Source organism: Vanacampus margaritifer, chromosome 2, assembly GCF_051991255.1.
Source record: "Vanacampus margaritifer isolate UIUO_Vmar chromosome 2, RoL_Vmar_1.0, whole genome shotgun sequence".
Taxonomy (NCBI): domain Eukaryota; kingdom Metazoa; phylum Chordata; class Actinopteri; order Syngnathiformes; family Syngnathidae; genus Vanacampus; species Vanacampus margaritifer.
Window position 1 is genome coordinate 12570233 of NC_135433.1, and position 22420 is coordinate 12592652.

General features: G+C 41.0%; 1 protein-coding gene across 1 annotated transcript; it reads left to right on the top strand.

The window, feature by feature from the left end:
* The first annotated feature begins 2193 nt into the window (after positions 1 to 2193).
* On the top strand, positions 2194 to 21472 carry nacc1a (nucleus accumbens associated 1, BEN and BTB (POZ) domain containing a). The gene is made up of 8 exons (XM_077557051.1): positions 2194 to 2666; positions 9236 to 9389; positions 10531 to 10803; positions 11188 to 11815; positions 11887 to 12057; positions 13681 to 13786; positions 13898 to 13995; positions 15975 to 21472. The coding sequence occupies exons 2-8, from the start codon at positions 9264 to 9266 to the stop codon at positions 16283 to 16285; spliced, it is 1713 nt and encodes a 570-aa protein (XP_077413177.1). The 5' UTR covers positions 2194 to 2666; positions 9236 to 9263; the 3' UTR covers positions 16286 to 21472.
* The last annotated feature ends 948 nt before the right edge of the window (positions 21473 to 22420 follow it).

The window sequence follows — 22420 nt, forward strand, 5'->3', positions numbered from 1 at the left end:
AAAAGTGGATACAGGGATTAATTATGTGCTTTCTGCTATCTCGCGGAAGCACATTTAATTATCCATGTTGCTATACATTGTACGACGGCATATTAGGGCCACGTATAAATATATATTTTTTGGAGGACGGGGGCAATATTCAGAGAAAAAAACTTGCAAATTTGCCACTTTATAGTCGCATATTCGCCACTGAATAAACTTGCAAATTCCCGAGTTTTTCTCTCGCAAATTTGCCACTTTATAAAGTGGCAGATTTGCAAGAAAAAAACTCAAAAACTTACGAGAAATACACGTAGCGCACTGCTCGACTGTTTGTGCCAATACTTTTCGGTCGGGTTTCCAAATAAGGAGATAGTAATTGCTTTAGCATAGATTAACCATATCATGATTTTTTTTCTCGCAAATCTACCACGATGTAGTCGTAAATTTGCCACTTTATAAAGTGGCAAATTTGCGAGAAAAAAATCTTAAATTTGTGAGCTTATAAAGTGGCAAATTTGCGAGTTTTTTTCCTCAGAATATTGTCCCGCCCTCTAAAAAAATATATTCATACGTGGCCCTAATACGCCGTTGTAAAAATGGATAAATAACTGCAAAAAAAAAAAAGGTAAGCTTTTCTCTCACAAATCTCCCATTTTATAAAGTTGCAAATTTGCCACTTTATAAACTCGCAAATTTACGATTTTTTTCTCAGAATATTGCCCCGCCCTCTAAAAAAATATATTCATACGTGGCCCTAATACGCCGTTGTAAAAAATGGTTAAATACGTGCAAAAAAAGTAAGCTTTTCTCTCGCAAATCTGCCACTTTATAAAGTGCCAAATTTGCGAGTTTTTTTTTCTCTGAATATTGCCCTCGCCCTCTGAAAAAAAATTTTTTATACGTGGCCCTAAGACGCCGTTAAAATCATTTTTGTATCAGGTAAAATTGCATAATTTCCCTGAAGTCCACCTTATGATCTCTCATGACCAAAACGCACTGGCTGGGAATCACTGGCCTAGGATGTATCCCAGCTGCTCTTGGAATGTTGTGTGTTTGCTCTTCCATTTGCTGATGGCATGGCTCAGCGGTAGAGTGGTCGTCTCCCATCTGTGAGGTCGTGGGTTCGATCCAGTGGGCCCTGACAGCACCACTGGTGTATGAGAGGGTGAATGTGAGGTGCTTTAAGCACCATATGGTATAGATAAAGTGCTATAAAAAGCAGTCCAATTCCAAAGGAATGTGCTACATTTTGAGATGAGATTAAAAATCGTACATGGGCAGACAGGCTGACTTTACTTTTAGTTAAGTAGAGAGACAAAATACTTTTGACTTTTGATTGATGACAGAAATATATTGCCCCATTATTTTTAGTGGCAGCTTTTCTTGTTATTTACACAAACAGCTGTACAGTGCTGTATTTCTATGGCAGGGGTCTCAAACTTAACCCGGGGAACATTTGCAGCACACCGGATGATGTTTGCGGCCCGCTAATCAACATCAAAAGCATTTTGTAATTTTGGCTTTGTTTTAATCACTTGTGAGTTACCATAACTCACGCTCATGACAGCTTTCGGCAAAATATAATTCTGAAGTGACACCAAGTGGTAAGGAAAGCCAGATATATAGTCATCCAGCCCCGGTCGTGACTTTGCCGTGAGGTTGGCGACCAGAGCATCCAATTTAAAGGAAAACAGGACAATGGATATTTTTGGGTTGGATTGTTGAGCACAAGGCACTCTTGTCTTAAATATGACGTCATCATTACTCGCGTAGACATACTGAAGAGTATGCAAAGTAGCAGGGAGAACAGGGCTAAAGTACTTCTTCCTTATAACAACTGTGATTATTGTCAGCCATAAAAATAGAGCCCCCCCACCCACAAAAAGTGACATTTTGCTTGGGGTGGACCAGCATGTTCGCTTGCTGATCTTGGCTGGAAGTCATTAGATAGAATGACGTGCTCGTCTTCTTCAAATAGTGCTTCCGTGTTCCGCAGTCACCGGGGATCCCGACAATCGCTATCGGGTTCCAGTCGAAGGGGGCGAGCGAGTGTCTCGTGGACCGGAGGAAGGTGAGTGGAAGGGAGGGGAGGGGAAGCGAGGGTAGGGGAGGGGGTCGTCTCAGGATCCAGTGGCGGAAGAAGACAAGGAGGAGGAGGAGGAGGAGGAAGCCAAGTGGGATGAGCGGGGAGGGGGGTGCGAAGTGTGGGAGGGCCCGTCTGCGCTTCACGTCAAGGTTGCTGACGATGATGACGGTGAAGAATCCGGCTGATACGGGACATTTAAAGTTCGGGGGAAAGTAGGGGACGAGTCCAGGTTGCCTCGACTGCCCCCCGCCGCCTGTCGCTCACGAAGCGACGCGGCCAAATCCCCGAGCCATGTTGCTCTTTGTCACAAACACGCCAAAATGCAGCGGCGGTCAGGTGTGCGTCAAGACAGCCCTCGCTAGCGGCACTTGGGAATAATTGCTCGTTGTTGTGCGCCCTCCCCCACCCCCGCTCGCTGCCGCACTGGTTCCGTCTGGCTCGCGCTCAGCTGCTGCGTGTCCCGGGATGACCTGTTGATGTCGGTAGAATGGAGACTGGCAGGGGGAGCGATTTCCCCCATCACCAAAATATTTAAATAAGACACATTTGGGTGCTTGCTAAGCGACGTCGCAGCCCAGCTTCCTCGCCCGCGTTGACAGTAAGTAATCTGCGTGTGTTTGTGTGTTTAGGAGTGTGCACGGTCGTGGAAAGACTTGATATTTGTTGGTTTTGAGTGTGCAAGAGGTGGATGGTGCGCCCAAAATATTTAACAGTTAGCTTTAGCCGTTAGCCACCTCGACAGGCCCGCTGCGGATTGGGGAGGACGATGAACGTCTCTTTCAGTCCCACGAGACTGTCGGGACGAAATTGAGCGACGAGCGAGGGCACACTCGGAGTGCAATTTGACCGCACGGCAACGTCAGCGGCGGGGACAACCTCGCGCTCGCCCGGGTCTCGCTGCCAGCCCGTGCCGCCTCCCTCGCGTCGCCTCCGGTGCCAGCCGCCAGTCGAGAGACCCCGGCCGGCTGGTAGGCTGGCACCGTGCGGCGTCCTCGTGTGCCCCTGTCTTACCCAGCATCCCTTTCGGGTAAAACCGATCAACGCGGATGCTTGTGTAGAATGTCTCAATAATGTTATACTGTGTGTGGTTTTGAATGCAGGAATAACCAGACACGTCTGCCATAACTTGATGCGGGCACACGAGAACCAGGAAATGCCTGCAGAAAGTCAGCATTGTGTGCCTGCCAGCTGCAGCAATGACTCCACAGTCCAGCAGTCGAAAAAAAGGCTGCTTGGGCTCGGAAACGCTTACTGTCACAACACCAAATGGACTGTGTAAAAAAAAAAAAAAAGCATGCAAGTCATTCAGTAGACTTGATGGAAAGGTCTCGAGTATGCTTCTTGTTTGACCCACTTTCCCAGCAAGGCTGCTTTAGTGTTTGGATTTTAAGTTAAATGGCATTCTGGGCGACCTGGGATGTTCCCTCTATTCTCTCCAAGACTCGGTTGCCCCTCCTTGGTGCATACAGACGCATGCACACTCAGTCACATCTCTTTCACTGTCAGAACAAACTGTGCAACCCCAGTGCCCCCTCCTCTCCAAACCCTGTGTTTGTGTGTCTTCATGTGCAAGCATGTGTGCTCACTGCGGCTCGCCAATCCGTAAACAAGCTGTATTGTCTGTGTGCGAGTCACTGTGCCTTTTGTGGGGTTTGTTTGAGTTGGTGTGTGCGCATCTGTGTTTTAGTATGAGGGAGAGGGAGCTCGAGTGAGACAAAGAGAGCATTTCTCTTTACCCTGGAGCTTGGCGAAGCCCCAAATGAAAGGCTTTGGATATGATGGGGCTGCTCTCACCAGCCCTCAGTGGTCACTCCCACCATAGATTTATTTTGGTTTGTTTTGACATCCACAGATGAACGACAGATCAGGGGTCGTTTCAGCTTTCATTTACAGGTGTTAACATCTGGATCTGAGACAACTTAGAAGATAGCACAATTTTAGGTTTAGGTAAGCAAAAGCATTGATTCAAGTTTGCTTGCAATGATTGCAGCAAGCCTCTGACCCACTGACATCACCAAACTTTTGTTTGGTTTCTCTGTTTTTGCTTGTTTGGGGTCATTTATCCTTCCTGTCTCCTGAGCAGTTAAAATGTATGCTCTATAGGGTTTAAGTCTGGAAGACTTGGTCACTCTTCCACTTTCACTTCTTGCCCTTGATGAACTCCTTTGTCAATTCAGCACTGTTTTTATGTATTATATAGTTAGGGCCTGACCGATACCAATTTTTGGTGAGGGGAAAAAATTAATATAGCCTATATACTGTATATATATATATATATATATATATATATTAGGAGTGTGAATTGCCAAGTACCCGGCGATTCGAATCGTATCGCGATTCATAGGTCATGATTCGATTCGATACCGATTAATCCCAATACAAATCTATAAATTGATTATTGCAATTTTTTTTTAACTCAAATTTAGAAAATACAAATCACTAAACTTGTACATGTACACTGTAAGATTTCTATGAACATTTATTTATTAATCTGAAAATTCAGGCTTATAAGTGAGCCACTGCATTTAACAAACAGGTTGCAGTCTGTTTCATGTTTGAACAGCACTGAAATCAAATATTTAGGCTTAATGTTCCATTAATATAACATTCTTCCATGCTTAATGTGTGAATCCTAACCCTAAGTAAGACGTTTTGTTGAATATTCCCATAAAAAATGGATGTTTAAAAATCGATTTGACTGCATATTGAATCAATTTGAGAATTGCACACTGTAATATTGCGTTATATTGCCAAATCGATTTTTTCTAACACTCCTAATATATATATATATATATATATATATTTCAGTAAGTATAAAAGTTTATTGTATGGTTTTATGTGTAAATAATAAACTCATTCTTGTGTACAACTGCTGTACCATATGGTTAGAGTACACAATTGGTTTGGAAAAATAGCAATTGAGATTGAAATCACGATTAAGAAAGCAATTTGTGATTTCAAAACTTCAACTACTAAAGCTCAACTACTCAAAAGTGTCATTAAAGCGTCATGCCCATTCATCCCTGCACTTTGAACATGATTGTTTTTGTCAAGTACGATTGCGTTGCAAATATGTGAAATTCAAGCCTCTTGCATTTTTATTGCTCATTTTCATTCTAAGCTTAACATTATTTTTTAATCATATATATATATATATATATATATATATATATATATATATTGTGTTATTTTCACAAGTCTTGGGACTTATTGGGCTAACCTGGGACCTCGCGGATTGTATTTCGTGCCATATCGTGGATCGTGATGTTAAAGGGCTTTGAATCCTTGAAATATCAACTTTAAATATAACTTGAAAGGACATTGACAAAATAAAACGGGAAGAAAGTGAAATAAGAATATATTAAAATACAGTACTTGCAACTGAAAAAACAGGAAGAACAAATACTGACCGTTCCTCTTTGTTTTGGCCTCTTTGGGGCAGTGTGGTGCTGTGCATTCATGGTGTACACACTTAAAGGAAGAACAGAAGAAAGTTGCGATTAAATTCTATTTAAATTAATACCTCGTTTTTCACAGATTGGGAAGAATTTGTGCCTTGCCTCTTACCTGTGAGTGTGTGTGTGTTCCCACAGCATTTGTGTGTGAATATTCGTTATTTGAAGGAAAAACACTTCCAAAATTGATGCTAACTTCCTGTTGGCATTTGAATGGGAGCCCTACTTCGCTTTTAGCATTAGCGCTAGGCCAGCGATGTTTTAAAAACAAAACATGTTTTGTATTTAAACATTACAGTGCATGTAATTTTTACTGCCATATGTTTAGTTTTACAGTTAACTAATGTGTCATTAAACAGCTTAAAGGGCGCTTAGGGACAACAGAACAACATACAGTACTCACTTGCTCGTTGCTAATGCTACACAAGAAAAATGGTGCATTCAGGGTACTTTCACAGCATCGGATCCTTCACTTTTCTTTGATTATAATGTTTTTAAGGGGAAAACAATCTGTCATTTGGCCCAATTGGCCGATGTTTGAAGGGCAATAATCGGGCGATTATAATTGGCGGCTGATTAATCGGTTGTTCCCTAATTATAGTGCGTGATGAAGGATTAGTTTGGTTGTATTTTCCTTTTTTTTTTTGGACAGAATGTTTCTGTTGATTTCTGACAAGTCCAAGCCATGACAATGCTTCCACAGTTTTACATCATTCAATGTGACATACTAAGCAAATAAAGTGTGTCTGCTTCATGTTTATCGCTAAATGTATTTGGTTTTTTTTTCATTTATTGGGTGGAAAATCTGTGGCAGATAAGACCCCACCACCACATCCTTTCTTAAAATTGATCGAACAATAGTTGTTTATAGGGCTGTTTAACAGATCTTTTTAGAATAAATCATTTTGGCGTTGACAATGTCTTTTTTTTTTTTTTTTTTTTTTCCCCTCTCGGGAAAATGTCTAACATTGATAAATACACACACCTACGCAAATAACACTTAAGTTTGCTGATCAGTACATTAACGCCATACTAACGTAAAAGTGAACAAGTTCTTAAATTACAATAACATAATGGCTAAAAGAGTTTTTACAGTGAATGGCCTACTGGCTTTGGATGTGAGGAGGATTTCGTTCATCACATCTCTCGTTTTTACACACACTCGATCGCTGCTTAATATGTTGATTAGAGAATTCAAAAATTCATTTGAACTATTTCTATTTAACATTTTTTCCACTTTTGTTAACAAGAGTATGAAAACCTAGATTTTTTTTTTTATTGTACATTTAGAACAGACATAAAATTTGTGATTAATCGTGAGTTAACTATTGAAGTCAAAGATTATTAAAAATTAGGGGCATCAGGCGATTAAAATTTTAATCGGAATTAATCGCATGACTTCACTAGTTAACTCACGATTAATCACAAATTTTATATCTGTTCTAAATGTACAATAAAACAACTATAGGTTTTCATGCTCTTGTTAACAAAAGTGTGTTTGTGTGTGTGTGTGGGGGGGGGGGGAGGGTTTAATAGAAATAGTTCAAATGAATTTTTGATGTATATAGCCGTCAATGGCAGTGAATGAGTTAAGTTGTGATGTGACGTTTAGCTCTCGCTAGTTCCGTTTGTTTACTTAAAAAGTATGAAACCTTGAGCTGCATTCTGGGAAACGGACAGTCACAAAGCATGATTTGCAAAATGAATACATGACAGAGTGACCCAAGATAAAAACGAATTTGACACCCCTGCTCTAATGGCATACCTGGCTGGTATTGGGATTAAACTTTTCCGTTTGTTATACAGACAGAACTTGCTTTTATTTCAGTACATAAACATAGACAGCATATGTTCACATGATAATCTGTATCTTGCAATGACATGAGTGTTCATGCGCACTGAAAAAGGATGTAGTCACTTAAATGTCTGTGGCTGTCGGTGGCTGTGCAAAATGTGTTTGCCTTTGGATGTTTGGTGTACAGTGAATAGAATCATGCTATGTGCTGTTTGTTCAAGCCACACACACACAGAGAATAACAGCACATGACCCAGTTATCTAAGGACACTGGATTTTATGGCTCATAGAAGACAGAACATAAAACAGGCTTTCATTGAGCTCTGGCAGTGACGGCTCCTGAGAGGCCGACGTGACGTATAGGATTAATGGAATGTAGATTACCCGCCAAATCTTGAGCAAATATCGTCCTTTCATGGGCTAGTGAAACGTCTTCAATAGGACCGTGTGAATAATCGTCTGCCAGATAGCAAATGTACAGTGAAACCCCCATTTAGCGCGGGTTCCAGACTTGACCGCGATACCTGATGGAGAGACCATATGGAAAAAAAACATTTATTAGTTTTACCTTTGCCACATAGTTTGATCTCATCAAGACACACATTTAAGGAATACTGGGTAAAATAAGTAAAGATTTAATGAGTAGTTATTTGTTTGCATTCTCTCGCTCACAAAGTTCTCCAGCTTGACTGAAAAACTGTCACCTAAAATGTAAGTGAATAAAATATTATACATTTAAACGGCAAAATGTTTGAACAAACCATATACTGTATTAACAAAAGTCCACTAGCTTAATGGCTACATATCATGTGAAACGCCATAGAAGCTAATAGGGATATTTAGGGGGTAACTAGAAAGCATTGGAAGAGAACAACCCGTTGCCAAGGCTACCCGGTTGCCCCATAATCCAGTTGACAGAGAGAGATACATGATAATTAGGGGTGTGCCAAAAAAATTGATTCTCATAAGAATCGCGATTCTCATTTAGTACGATTTAGAATCGATTTTATTTAAATTATTTTATACTGTCTTGCCTTTGTCTGTGTGTGCCTGTTTATTTAGAGCGCTGTTCATGTTGTACCCGGTTTGGCCACTGAGGGGCAGTGTGGCTCCACGCGGTCTGATACACTGTTAAGTTGTAGCCACATTAGAGAGTAGAAGGAAAAAGTCACGATCAAGTTATTCCAATAAAAGTGTTGTTTTTTGTTTCAGTGTGGAGCCGTTCTTTTGAGTGATAAAAGTGTCGCGAGTAGCTCGCTAATTAGTATTAGCGAGTCAGACTGGAGTAGATCATTACAATTCCTTGCACATCTATAGATTGAAGCAAAAATCATTGTCAATCAAATAATTTTGTATCAAAAATCGATTCCGAATCGAATCTCAGACCCAAAAATCGGAATCAAATCGAATGGTGAGACATTCAAAGATTCCCACCCCTAATGATTATATCACACTGTATCACTGATGGATACATACGTTAAGTTGTTGCAATGTTTGGGCTTTCTTTTAGCAATGTTGCGCAATACTGAAGTCACTGACGATGTAGTGGTACACTCGGCGTGGGTTCACTTCCTTCTCAGTCACGGTGTGAGTGTAATTGTGAATGGTTGTCTGTCTCTGTGTAGTCTGAGATTGACCGGCGACCCGTCCTGGCTGTAGTCCACCATACGCTCGATCACCGATGAATTATTTCATCTCTCATAGTGAGTCACAGTAGTTAAACCCTGACTGGCTGCTGGATGATGAACCAGCAGATTGATGTAAAAGTGTACCTCAGTTCTTCAAGGTTGTTAACTATTGAAAACTAAATTTAGTGGTAATTCGATGCCACCTGCCAGTATGCAGATAAAGGTGCATTATGGTGCACACTTTTATGCATGTAAAATCGTGACTATTTTTGTGTCTTTCCCCAAACAGAGCCTTTGTTGGTGTGCATTGGCGCACCATGGCCCAGACCCTCCAGATGGCGATCCCAAACTTTGGCAACAACGTTTTAGAGTGTCTGAACGAGCAGCGTCTGCAGGGCCTCTATTGTGACGTCTCCGTGGTGGTTAAGGGGCATGCCTTCAAGGTAGGGCCGGGCTTTGATTCCATTTCAAAGTTTCCATAAGAGGTGAAAATAATAAGAAAAATAACTGCTTTGCGGCTCAAAGGAGAGAACATGGAAACTGGGCAGTGAGAGACAGATTATCATATTCTGTGCTAGCAATTTCACACAGATGGCAAGTGAAGAGAGTGGGGCAAGTTAGGACTTTGTTTCACATTTGCTGGACTGACCATTTCTAGACCACAAGCTGTAGATATTTTTGTATGCGACGTGCTTGAGTTTCACATTCTGTCTGTACGACGTGCAAGTCACAAATAAGTCTCAAGTCGTAACTTTCAAGTTCTCAAGGAAGTCACTGTGGGGGGGAAAAAAACAAGCAAGTCATAAATCCCGCCATACAAGCTTGCTCAGCCTCAACATACAATGGAGTCGGCATAAAATCTTTTTTCGCTTGATCATACTACAAAAAAATACATTATCTGTAAAACGCAAATGAATACTTAAGAGTATGAAATTAACTCATTTGCTCCCAAGAACGTATAAATATGTTCTATTGTAAAAATTACCAGTGTCCCAAAGACGTATTTATGCGTTTTTTATGTTGTTGTTGTTGTTGTTGTTTTTTATGCTAAAGCATACAGAAGGCTCTGATGCAGCCTCTGAACTACAGCAAACGGTTGAATCAATGGTAGTTATTACAAAAAAACGGCCAGCAGGTGGCAGCAGAGTATAAGATCAACCAGGCCAAAATGCAAGCAAGCTTTTGCTGCAAAATGGAAATATATATATATATATATATATATATATATATATATATTTTTTTATTTTTTTATTTTTTTTTTCTTTTCTGATGAAAGAAGAGACTCTTATCTTTCTTTTGGTAGGTTCCATGTTTTTGATAGCAATAGAACACAATATTCTGTGGGCCTCGCAAAATCAGTGAAAAGCCAGTAAAACAGCCGGGAGTGAACGGGATTGAAAATGGCTGGGAGTGATTCAGTTAATGTATACTATAATTTTTTTTACATTCTGTTGTAGTCCTATTTTATACGATACACTGCTATTATTTGTAACAGAAAATGGTAATTTTGGTGGTGGCACATGAGCTCAGTGACATTGAATTTTTTTTTTTAGAATTCTAATCCGACTCCTCCTTCTGTTAAAGGCTCACCGCGCTGTCTTGGCTGCGAGCAGTTCTTATTTCCGGGACCTTTTCAGCAACAGCGGCAGTATCGGAGGCTGCAGCATCAGCGAGGCCAGCCCAACAGTGGTGGAGCTTCCACCGGCCGTGCAGCCGCAGAGCTTCCAACAGATTTTGGCCTTCTGCTACACCGGCCGTCTCAGCATGACGGTGGGGGACCAGTTCCTCTTAATGTATACTGCTGGCTTCCTGCAGATACAACAGATCATGGAAAAAGGCACTGAATTCTTTCTCAAGGTAAAAAAAAAAGAAAGTTTGATTTCTTCTTGGTTTTTGTTGAAGTCTCTGAAGCAAATGTTTAGTTGTCAGTCTGGCTTATAATTGAGATGAAAACAGGAAGAAATTCATTCTCAATTCATTTGCCAAATGATGTCATTTTATTGGTGTGGACTCTCTGACCGTTAGTAGCTTTATGGAGAATTTGTTAATGTGTGTGCTAACAGGCTTTAATCTCCTTTGCAAGTCTGGTACGAGATAAGCACGACTTAATCTGTTTATTAATTGCAATGAATAACGTGGCTGTTTATAGCACTCCTTATTTGGCTGTTGATGGACACTGATGGCAACACCTGTGCAAACGATAAAGTCCAATATATGATGACACGGAATTTTTGTCTATAGGTCTCCTCCCCCAGTTGTGACTCCCAGGGTCTTAACGCAGAGGAGGCTCCACCATCTGAGCCTCAGAGTCCCGTCACACAGACGGGTGCGTGCGCGGCCCGGCCCGCCGCCTGCTTGACGCCGCTCTCGTTGGTGTCGCGCGTGAAGACGGAGCAGCCCGCCAGCCAACCGGAAGTCGCCGCTCATTCGGTGGTCTGCACTCCCGTCGCCAAGCGGCTGTGGGAGGGCGGCAGCAGCCGGGATGGAGGAGGTGGGGGCTCCGGGGCAGGAGGGGGCGCCAGAAAGGCGGCGCGCTATTCCCAGGAGGCGGCGCGAGGCAGTGCCATCCAGAGCCCCGGAGCGCTGGGACTGGCCATGGGTATGGGCGCCACGGCGACCAGCCTGGCTGGCATGGTGGCAAGTGGCGGGCTTAGTGGCAGCGCGGGCACCAACGGGACCTCTGCGTCCGGGGTGGGCATGTCGGAGGGCGCCAGCCCCGGCACCCTGAGCACCTACGCTAGCGACTCGCCCATCAGCTACCACGATGATGAAGAGGAGGAGGAGGGCACCGAGGAATGTGCTGAAGAGCAGTACCGGCAAATCTGCAACATGTACACCATGTACAGCATGCTCAACATGGGGGCAGCAGGTAACGCGATGATGAAATCTCAATATCACAATGAGGGTGCGGTCTAACGCTTCAGCATTGTCTTTCCTCAGCCTCTGGCGAACGGGTGGAGGCGCTTCCCGACCACACGGAGACACGGGGTCGCATGCGTGGCCGCGACCTCACTTGTCTCCCGGCAGAGCTTATCGCCCAGATCGGCAACCGCTGTCATCCCAAACTGTATGAGGAAGGCGATCCTGCTGAGAAACTGGAGCTGGTCTCAGGTATGTGATTGCGTGTGCGATACAAAGGTGTACACACGCTTTGACCATCAAGATAACTTACTTACTTACTTACGAGTGCATCGTATTCCGATTAGAATGAAACCAAACGGAATGAAAATGATGCATGTAAACACCTCAATCGGAATAAAAAAGGCCGAATCAAAACAAAATTTAATTTGGAATCACAGAGGTAGCGCGTTCCTTTTGCCACTGCGAATAAACGCCATGTAAACAGTTCTTGACATGAATGTGTCGTGGCGTCTTCGTTCACACACTTAAAAATGGCAGCATCCCACAAACGCTTGTCTGTTACTACTGATGTTTCACGCTTGGCAACTTAACTCTTTGACTGCCAGACGTTTTCAGAAACGGGATGTCGCCAGTGCCATCCGATTTAAGCATTTTGACTGATCTTTCAAGGTCCACAGAAAATGTTGTGTTTGGACTATGGAAACACACATACTACCAAATGAAAGATTGGACTCTCATCTTTCATCAGAAAAAAAAGTTTGTTTCTACCTTATTCCGTTCTTCAGTAATCAACAATAGAAAATGGTTAGTTTCACCGAAATGCTCTGTTTTGAAACAAAAAACAGAGAAAACAAGCTTTTTGTGAAACGATGTTATTTCACGCACTCTAGTGAATTGTACACTTCTTTTTGTTCATGAATGATGCCACAAACACCTAAATAGTGCTTTACTTCTGTAAAACGCTTTCACCAACAATGAAAAAGTGTTTTTAGGTTGCAAAATACGTTTATTTCCATTCAACAGTGTAACAATTTGACAAAACAATTTTGCAAACTATTTACAAATGTGTGCAACTGTGGTACTATTTACAATTATGTGGATGTTTCAAATACAGTTTTTCTTTTTGTAACGCTCCCATGCGTGCAAGGAGACGCAGCAGGATTTGCACAACAGATACGTTTCACTTCGATGGCCCCTTTCACGTGCAGACGTTACACTTTCTTGACGGCCTTTTTTTCCGGGGAATAGCAAGTAGCAGACTGTACCCACTCCTCCGATGAATATGCATTGGACTCGGGGCACTCTTCGTCGTCCGATTGAACGTCCGCCTGAGCGTCCGCCTGAGCGTGCTCAGTTGTGCTCCGCGTTTTCCGGTGTTAGCATCACTAGCCCGTGAACCTTTATGACGTCGTCATAGCCGCCGCGTCAGCGCTTCCAACTTCGGCGTCAACCTCGGAGTCACCATCATCATCATCGATGATGATCATCGTCGTCATCAATGTGCTCTTTAGCGTTGGTCGATGCTTTTCGTCTTTGAAAAAAACTGCTCGAGCGTGCTTGAAACTTTCACCACAGCTGGCCAAGGCTTTCCTCCACCCGTTTCAAAAAAAAAAAAAAAAAATTGGATGACTTCTTTTAACGTCATTGGTGGCCCTCCGTAGGTTTTTACTTGACGTCTTTTAACGTCCATGGCAGTGAAAGAGTTAATGACAAATTTTTACGTGATTGACTTTGTAGGGACAAAAGATTTGATAATAATGGAAGACATCAAACATTGAAATAGAGTGAGAAAATGGAACGAATCTATAGTTGAAATGGTGACGTTGTAGTTCTCATATGCGTTGACGCGCTTGTCTGTGTGTCCGTCCCCAGGTACGTCTGTCTTTATTTCCCGGGCCCAGCTGATGAACTGTCATGTGAGTGCCGGGACCAGACACAAGGTGCTGCTAAGGAGGCTGCTGGCCGCCTTCTTTGACAGGTTGCTTCCCTCCACCCACCTCTTTTGTTTTGATGCTTAAATCAAAGCAATGATTTAACCTCTATATTTGTTTTTTCTTAATTTTGGCCTTCCAATCATGCTTGTCCGTAGGAATACGCTAGCCAACAGCTGCGGGACCGGCATCCGCTCCTCCACCAACGACCCCAGCCGCAAGCCCCTGGACAACAGGGTGCTGCACGCAGTTAAATGTGAGCACGCAATTTGTAAGATGGAGTTTGAATGTGCCAAACTGCAGTGGAACGTTTTGAAATTGAGACACATTCTTTCCCAGGTTTTATTTTGACCATCTAATCAAAGTTTGGCAGGTATCCACAAGCCATTAAATCATTAAATGGATTTAGCTAAAAACAAGGCCTTAAATGGCATTAACTCATTCACTCCCAGCCATTTTCACTGAAGCAACCACCTTCACTCCCGGCTGTTTTACTGGATTTTGAATGATTTTGGGCAAGGCCTACAGAATATTGTGTTCTATTGCTATACTTACAAAAAGAAAGATTAGAGTCTCTTCTTTCACCAGGACAAAAAAAGTACATTTCTATTTGTTTCTCTTTTGCAGCAATTAGCATTCGAATAAAGCTAAGTTTCATCATTATTCACAAATCTGTTTTACACTGTGGGGAAAACAGCTTTTTTCAACATGGCCTTGGTTGATCTTTTATTCTCTGCTGGCACCTGCTGGCTGCTTTTGTAATGATTATCATTGCTTCAGCCATTTTCTTCAAAAGCTGCATCTAAGCCTTCTGTATACTGTAGTCTAGCATTAAAAAAACGTATAAATACGTCTTTGGGACACTGGTAATATATAAAATAGAATGTATTTATACGTTTTTGGGAGCAAATGAGTTAAGAAGTATTTAATACGATGTGAAATTTAAAAACATTACATTTGACATATTTTGTGTAACTGGGTCAATTTAACACAATCTAGCAAATGATTAATGTGATCAAAATATATGTATTTGTGGGGACTGGTGACCCATTTACAATGCACAAAATGGCCTGGAGTCCACGAGTTGCTTCTTGTTCCAAACCAATTGCTCTGAATTTAAGAAGTTAAATGTAGCATTCCTGTCGCCAACGTCCAACATGAAACACTAATGCCACCTAGTAGCAGAGAAATTACCTCGACACAAATCTATGACTCATTCACATCTTGTTCAATGTAGCTTCAGGAATTACTTGTAATAAAATGACTCTATCAATGAACTAAATGATACAACCACATTTGTATTTGCTAAGCATATTTCCCCACTTGGATGTTAATTAACAAGAATTTGAAAACCTTGAAAGATAGATTTTATTGCACATTTAGAACAGATATAACGCAGGAGGAATTTTGATTAATCGTGAGTTAACTATGGAAATCATGAACTTAATTATGATCATTGTAATTAATTGACACCACTAATATATACACAACCTATCAAAATATGTATGTTGCATTAAAAAATGTCAACTCATTCACTGCCATAAATTCATAAATAAATAAAAAAGATTATTAAAAAATTTGGGCCAAGAGTCGATTAAATTGTTTTATTTAATTAATCGCATGACTTCACTAGTTAACTCACGATTAATCACACATTTTATATCTGTTCTAAAAAAATTCTAGGTTTTCATACTCTTGTTAACAAAAGTGGGGAAAAAATGTTAAACTAATAGAAATAGAATTAATTTTTGACGTTTATGGCCATCAATGGCAGTGAATAAATAAAAAAATAAAGGAAATATTACTAAGTATTTGTGGCGTCAGGCGATTAGTTTTTAATCGTAATTAATCAAAAGACTTCACTAGTTAACTTGCGATTAATCACAAATTTCATATCAGTTCTAAATGTACAATAAAAAAAATCTAGTTTTTCATACTCTTGTTAACAAAAGTGGGGAAAAAAATGTTAAACTAATAAAAATAGTTTAAATGAATTTTTGATGTTTATAGCCGTCAATGGTAGTGAATGACTTAACTCGTTCACTGCCATTGACGATTCTAGACGTCAAAGATCCATTTTAACCAGACCAGCAGTGAATGAGTTAAAAGGCATTCAGTTAGATGTGATGGCTGCAGAAACACTGGTTGGAAAAATGCTAACGTTATTGCGGCCAGGTGAAGCGAAAAGAAACAAGCACACTAACGTTGTGTCGTGTTTGTGTCCCCTGGCATCAGTTTACTGCCAGAACTTCGCCACCAGCTTCAAAGAGAGCGAGATGAACGCCATCGCCGCCGACATGTGCACCAACGCCCGGCGGGTGGTTCGCAAGAGCTGGATCCCCAAGCTCAAGCTGCTGATCGCCGAGAGCGACGCCTACTCGGCCTTCCTCTCCGACGGCGTCAAAGCCGAGGACGACGCCCTGGGCGCCGACCCGCCCTTCGACCCCGCCTCCCTGGAAGCCTCGGCCTCCGCCGGCGCCGAGTCGGGCGGCTCTTCAGGTGAATCCCTAGCGGGCGTGAGCGGCGACGTGGGAGCGTTATTTTGAGCCACGTGCGCTTTCCCCACTTGCGCTTGCCTCCTCACTCACACGCGTGACTTGTCGATACTACACCGCTATGGCTGCAACCGGGACATGGAAACCACATTTTCTTTTGGGACGGTATATAGCGGAGCTTCTAGAAGGGTGGGAGAGCGTGAGAGGGCATCCGCTTGTCCTCGGGCCTCTCCTTGTCCTTTTAGAAGGTGTGTAAGCACATTCGTTTGTCGTCGCGTATGAAATACATTCCCAGTAGCGCTGCTGGTTCGAGTTGATAGCGGAACCTGAGGAGGGGGTCTGCATGGTCACTTGTGGAAAAGCCCTTGCAGCATTTATTCCATAGACTTCACATACAGCTTCAAGTATACATGCACTGGTTGTGTCCGCTACTAGTGCCACAATTGGCATATTAGTTTGCAACTAAGCCTTACTAGTAACTACTGTGCTGCACTAGTAATACTACAAGGTCCAACTAGTATGCACGGGTCACGCACTAATACCTTCATCATCAGGATATCGAATAAATGCTGATATCCTTGATTTCCATCTTAATGGTCATCTACTAGTACGTTTTGTCCTCACTAGTAAGACAATCCAGCACAGTAGTACAATGGCTATGTCTTACTAGCAATCATAACCCCCCCCATGATAGTGACATTTTTGGCTTACTAGTATGATATTAAGATGGAAACCAAGGAGAACTGAGCATTTATTTCATATTAAGTTTCAGGTACTAGTATGTTCTTTACCCTCACTAGGAAGACACTTCAAAACACTAGTAAAGGGCCGTGCCTAACTAGTAGAGGACGATTTAATATGCATCTCAATATATTGGATTCAAATCATTACATTTTAAAATGTAATGATTTGAATGACCGCTCCCCCCCGCTACTAGTGTTAACGTTTGGCCTACTAGTATGACCTTAAGATGTAAAGCAAGGATTTAAAAAAAATAAATACATTTTTTTTCCAGAAAGCTGTTGGAGCTTTAAAGCTGTAACTCATTCAATGCCATTGACGACTATAAACGTCAAAACTTATTTTAAACTATTTTTTGTATGTATGAAAACCTAGAAAAAAATGTTTTGTACATTTAGAACAGATATACATTTTTTGATTAATCTTGAGTTAACTAGCAAAGTCGTGATTAATTACTATTTTTTTTTAAATTATCGCCTGATGCCGCTAATTAAAAAAAAGAAGAAGAAAAGATTATTAGAAATTAGGGGCATCAGACGATAAATTTTTTAAAAATTGTAATTAATCGCATGACTTCAATAGTTAACTCACGATTAATCACACATTTTATATCTATTCTAAATGTACAATAAAAAAATTATAGCTTTTCATACTCTTGTTAACAAAAGTGGAAAAAAAATTGAAACTAATTAGTAATAGTTCAAATAAATTTTTGACGTCTATAGCCGTTAATGGCAGTGAATGAGTTAAGGTCTATGTACACTAGGATTATCTATTAACTAGTAATTCCACTAGTGCCTTCTACTACTGCATGACAGTTCTACACACTAGTCAACTTTGGCAATTACATGTTATTGAGCCCAAACGGCACTTGTTGACATTTGAATCCTACTAGTACTGCTAGCAAAGGGTTCGATGTAAACTAGTAGAATTTTATAATGTGACTGCTACTAGTGATATCAAATAAATGCTCCAAAGTCTTCAGTATGATGTATGACACGTTTCCTACTAGTGTGCCAAGTAGTGGAAAATGTGTTACTCGTAAGAAATTAGATCTACTAGCGTGTTGAATTGCCGTACTAGTGAGGGTAAAGAGCGTACTAGTACATGGATAGCAAGGCTATTGAATAAATGCTCAAAAGGTTTCCATAGTTAGTATGTCTTGAATGTAAGTGTTGATGGCATTTTTTTATCCCCCCCCTCCCCCCAGTGTGCGAACGCCTCCAAAAACGAGAGCCAGTAAAAAAAAAAAAGAAGAAAATAATGAAATATATGAACACTACTTTCATCTTCCACTCATCACTCAACAAATGGTTTCCACCAAATCGACCTTTCTTATGTTTCACTGTGCAGTCTTGTATAAAAATACCCCATTGTTTGTTTTCTATATTTTTAGCAAGCTCGAACGGCGTTTAGAGAAAGATTGGGAGCAGCTTTTTATTGAGATGATTCTAATGAAAATGTCAACAGGTAATCAAAGACGGTCCTATTTTTAGAAGAGAAAGCTATATTTGTACGCGTGCCGTGCGAGCGGGGACGGGGATTGTTTTCAATTCTCCATGTTTGGTTGGAGAAGTGCGCTTTCTCCCCCCAGTCAGAAGGCGCGCGTTTGTTTTGTGGATGGAATGGGCAGTGGAACTGCCACTTTTGACGCATTTCATCTTTGTTGGCAAGCTTGAAAAGCAGAAAGACGGAATCAGAATCTGCCTCGACTGTTTTTGACACTAACGTGCAGGGAAGTGAAGGCCCCCCCAAACCACTACTGTACTTTGTATTGGAATCATGTTACGGGTGGGGGAGCGAATATTTATGGGATCATGGAATGTGCCTTTTCAGTGGAGATCAATGAACAGAATTTTCAAGAAGCAATATTGCTCCAGTTGGATTTGCGTTGTGTTTGTGTGTATGCGTGTGTGTGTTTTGCCGGTCCTGTCATGTGAGGCCCAGAGGAGGTTTTCACACCTGCGCTTTCGTGCACCTTATGGACAAGAGTTGTGTCGCAATTGAAGTCGTTTAGGCGGAGTTTGTCCTTCCCTCCCTACTAATTGCACATTATGAGTGGCGAGACGACACGTGATGACGGTTTTCGATGTTCATGTTAACGAGACGTGTTGAAACGCCTGCGGATTGCTGTGCTTCTTTTTCCATTCCTGGCCGGCTCAACCTCACTTGAAGACGCATCCGACGGACAGGCCTGTCGATCCTTTTGCAAATCACAAGAATGTGTGTGGTGAGATTTCAAAGAAAAAAAGTGATGCAGTACTTTGGGATGAAGCAGTAAATAACTACAAAACCTCATACGAGCACTCCGCTTACCTCTGCAGAATCTTTTGATGACCGCTGTTGTGCTTCCAGGTGTCTCGTTCACCTCCACAGCATCGGCACTCGTCTGCTTGGACTCAACTTTCAAATGCTCACTGGCTTTTGTGTGTAATTGGGACATTTATTTGCCGTCTGTCAAGAATTCAGGTGACTATATGGAATTGATAGGGGATTAAAAGATGTATATTGAATAGATCAAGGACATGTAGTCATCCCTAATTGGATGTACAGTATCTCAACTTTATTAACTCATTCACTGCCATTGACGCCTATAAACGTCAAAAATTCATTTTAACTATTTCTATTAGTTTTACTTTTTTCCCCCACTTTTGTTAACAAGAGTATGAAAACCTAGACATTTCTTTTAATCTTTTTTTTTTTTTTTTAAAGATTATTAAAAATTAGGGGGCGTCAGGCGATTAAAATTAATAGCATGACAATAGTGTCAAAAATTCATTTGAACTATTCCTATTGGTTAAACATTTTTTTCCACTTTTTTCAACAAGAGTATGAAAACCTAGAAAAAATTATTGTACATTTAGAACAAATATAAAATTTGTGATTAATTGTGAGTTAACTATTGTAGTCATGTGATTAATTACAATTTTTAAAAAAAAATTATCGCCTGATGCCGCTAATTAAAAAAAAAAGAAGAAGAAAAGATTATTAGAAATTAGGGGCGTCAGACGATTAATTTTTTTAATTGTAATTAATCGCATGACTTCAATAGTTAACTCACAATTAATCACAAATTTTATATCTATTCTAAATGTAAAATAATTTTTTCTAGGTTTTCATACTCTTGTTGCCAAAAGTGGAAAAAAAATGTTAAACCAATAGAAATAGTTCAAATGAATTTTTGACATCTATAGCCGTCAATGGCAGTGAATGAGTTAAAAGTCAAGACAATTTGCCATTTTGTATTTAGCAACAAACATGAAGTCAATGTACATGATTTGCTTTTGCGGGCCACTTCAAATGATGTGACGGGCCGGATCTAGCCCCTGGGCCATGAGTTTGATATCTGTGCATTAGACTCTATGGCACTAGCTGATGTCAAATTTCCTTTATTATTACTGTTAATATTAGTAATTCATATTCATTTATGTGAAGGCTTACAACAATTAGGACTGAATGAATATCAGTATATAACACTAAATCTCTGCCAATGACCCATAGCGCTATTTTTAGAAAATGCTACGGAGCATCTGTTCTACAAACCGCAATCAAGTCATGTTCTTTTCTTCCAATTAATCAATCAATTCCATACAGTCAGCAGAATTCCAACCAATGAGTAATTAATTGCAGTATACTCGTTCCCTTTTCTAAGTTCACTGTTAATTGTCAACATGTCTAGTTTTTTTTTTTTTTTTTAATTATCACAGAAATGCCCTTCAGTTTTGCACTGAATCCCCCCCCCCCCACAAACTCTTAAAAGCAAAAATCTTTGCGACTAGAGACGCGTGACTGACTAACGGTGCGGTCCTAAATCAGCACACAGATGCACCGACTGATCCAGATTCCTTTCTCGATGATGACTCATTGGCTCACACTGCAGTAGTAGCTGTGAATCAGCATTATTTTCCGAGGAAGGAAGCGTTTGCTTGCTTTTACGTCAGCAGCGAGGGCACGATCGGTCCGCGGCCTCGCCCACCAACAAAGTCGCCCGGGGGCTTTTCAAGATCATCTCTCTGCATTGATTTGAGAACCAGTGTTCTTTGCTTTTATTTTTGAAAATGTGTTTACACTTCACGCGCGTTGACCTACACACTTGAACGGATAAGGTGTGGCATGGCATGGAGATCCTTGTGTCACACAACGGTACATATATAAATATGATATATACATGTATAGAGGAATACTGTATATAATGCATAGACACCCATAGAGGTACGGTTGTTTGTTGTCCACTCACAGCATGTGGTATATCCAGTATTTACCCCGAAACGGCGCTGCTTGTCGCAAGTACCGGCTTGGCCCGCCCCGTGCAAAAACCCCGCCCGCAGCGCCGCTCCACCTCTTCTTTCTGTGTTCCAAGTGCCAATAACTTTGTGAAAGCCCTGTAACTGTGACCCAACATTATCCACGGTAATTGCACATTAACAAACTGTAAAATAAAGACAACATGTCCAAATGGAGTCCATGATGAATATCTTAATAAAAGATTTGTAACAATTTCTCTCATCTTTTTTTTTTTTTAACTCACTGCGCTGCTGTTTGTGTCATTGTTTGTCTCCTGCCAAACCTTTTACACTAAAAATGGATAGGGTACTTCCAAAGAATGAGACGCTCTACTTCTAAGTAATAGTTGTTTAATTCCAAGACAATACAAACACAGTCAAAATTGCGGTTTTGTGCTGCATTCGCGGAGGGTTTGAAGTCGGATTGATCCCACTCGGCGTTTCCCAGTTCCGCCCTCAAAGCGTTTGAGGCAAACGTAAATAACAAAGATGGCTGATTCTGAGAAATGATTTGTTCTGTTTAATGCAGCCATTGCAAATGTCTTGTATTTACATTTGCCTCAAACGCTTTGAGGTCGGAACTGATAGAATCCGAGTGCGATAAGTCTGATTTCCTACATTCCTCGAATGCTGCATTTTTCGCGGATGAAACACCACTCTCCGCTCATTGAAAAGCATTGGACTTTGGATCGTTGTAATTAATTTTGAGAGGATTATTTTGATTTGAAAATGTGTTGAAATGTTGACTACCATCACAATATGTCTGGTGTGTATGCTAGTCACAGGCAACAGCGATACAATACGGCGTGAAAATAGGAGAAACGCCAAGATGTTCGGAATTGTCAATATAGAATTTAATATTTGTATCTGATAGGCATGTGGTGAAATTCGTAAATGACACGAGGGAGTGAATTAAAATTCATTAACATTTTCCTAACCCCATTAACTTGTGCGTCAGTACCAGACTCAGGAAAAGTTGTGTACTGTTCCCTTCATGTGACCTACATTTTTTTTTTTTGCTTTGCACTTTTTTCCCGAATTTATATAGAACAATTAGATTACGTAGCATTCAAGCCAATAGCGGCCTCTTTTGGTCTGTATCCAGAATGCAGGGACTTTCAACTAGCTGCTTTTTTTCTCTATCCAGCCTGCTGGCAAAAGC

Excerpts from the sequence above, each read along its gene's own strand:
- nacc1a (XM_077557051.1), top strand. The coding sequence starts at position 9,264 with ATGGCCCAGACCCTCCAGATGGCGATCCCAAACTTTGGCAACAACGTT. Across the intron at positions 10,804-11,187 it reads GCACTGAATTCTTTCTCAAG|GTCTCCTCCCCCAGTTGTGA; the intron begins GTAAAAAAAAAA and ends TTTTGTCTATAG. Across the intron at positions 13,787-13,897 it reads CTGGCCGCCTTCTTTGACAG|GAATACGCTAGCCAACAGCT; the intron begins GTTGCTTCCCTC and ends GCTTGTCCGTAG.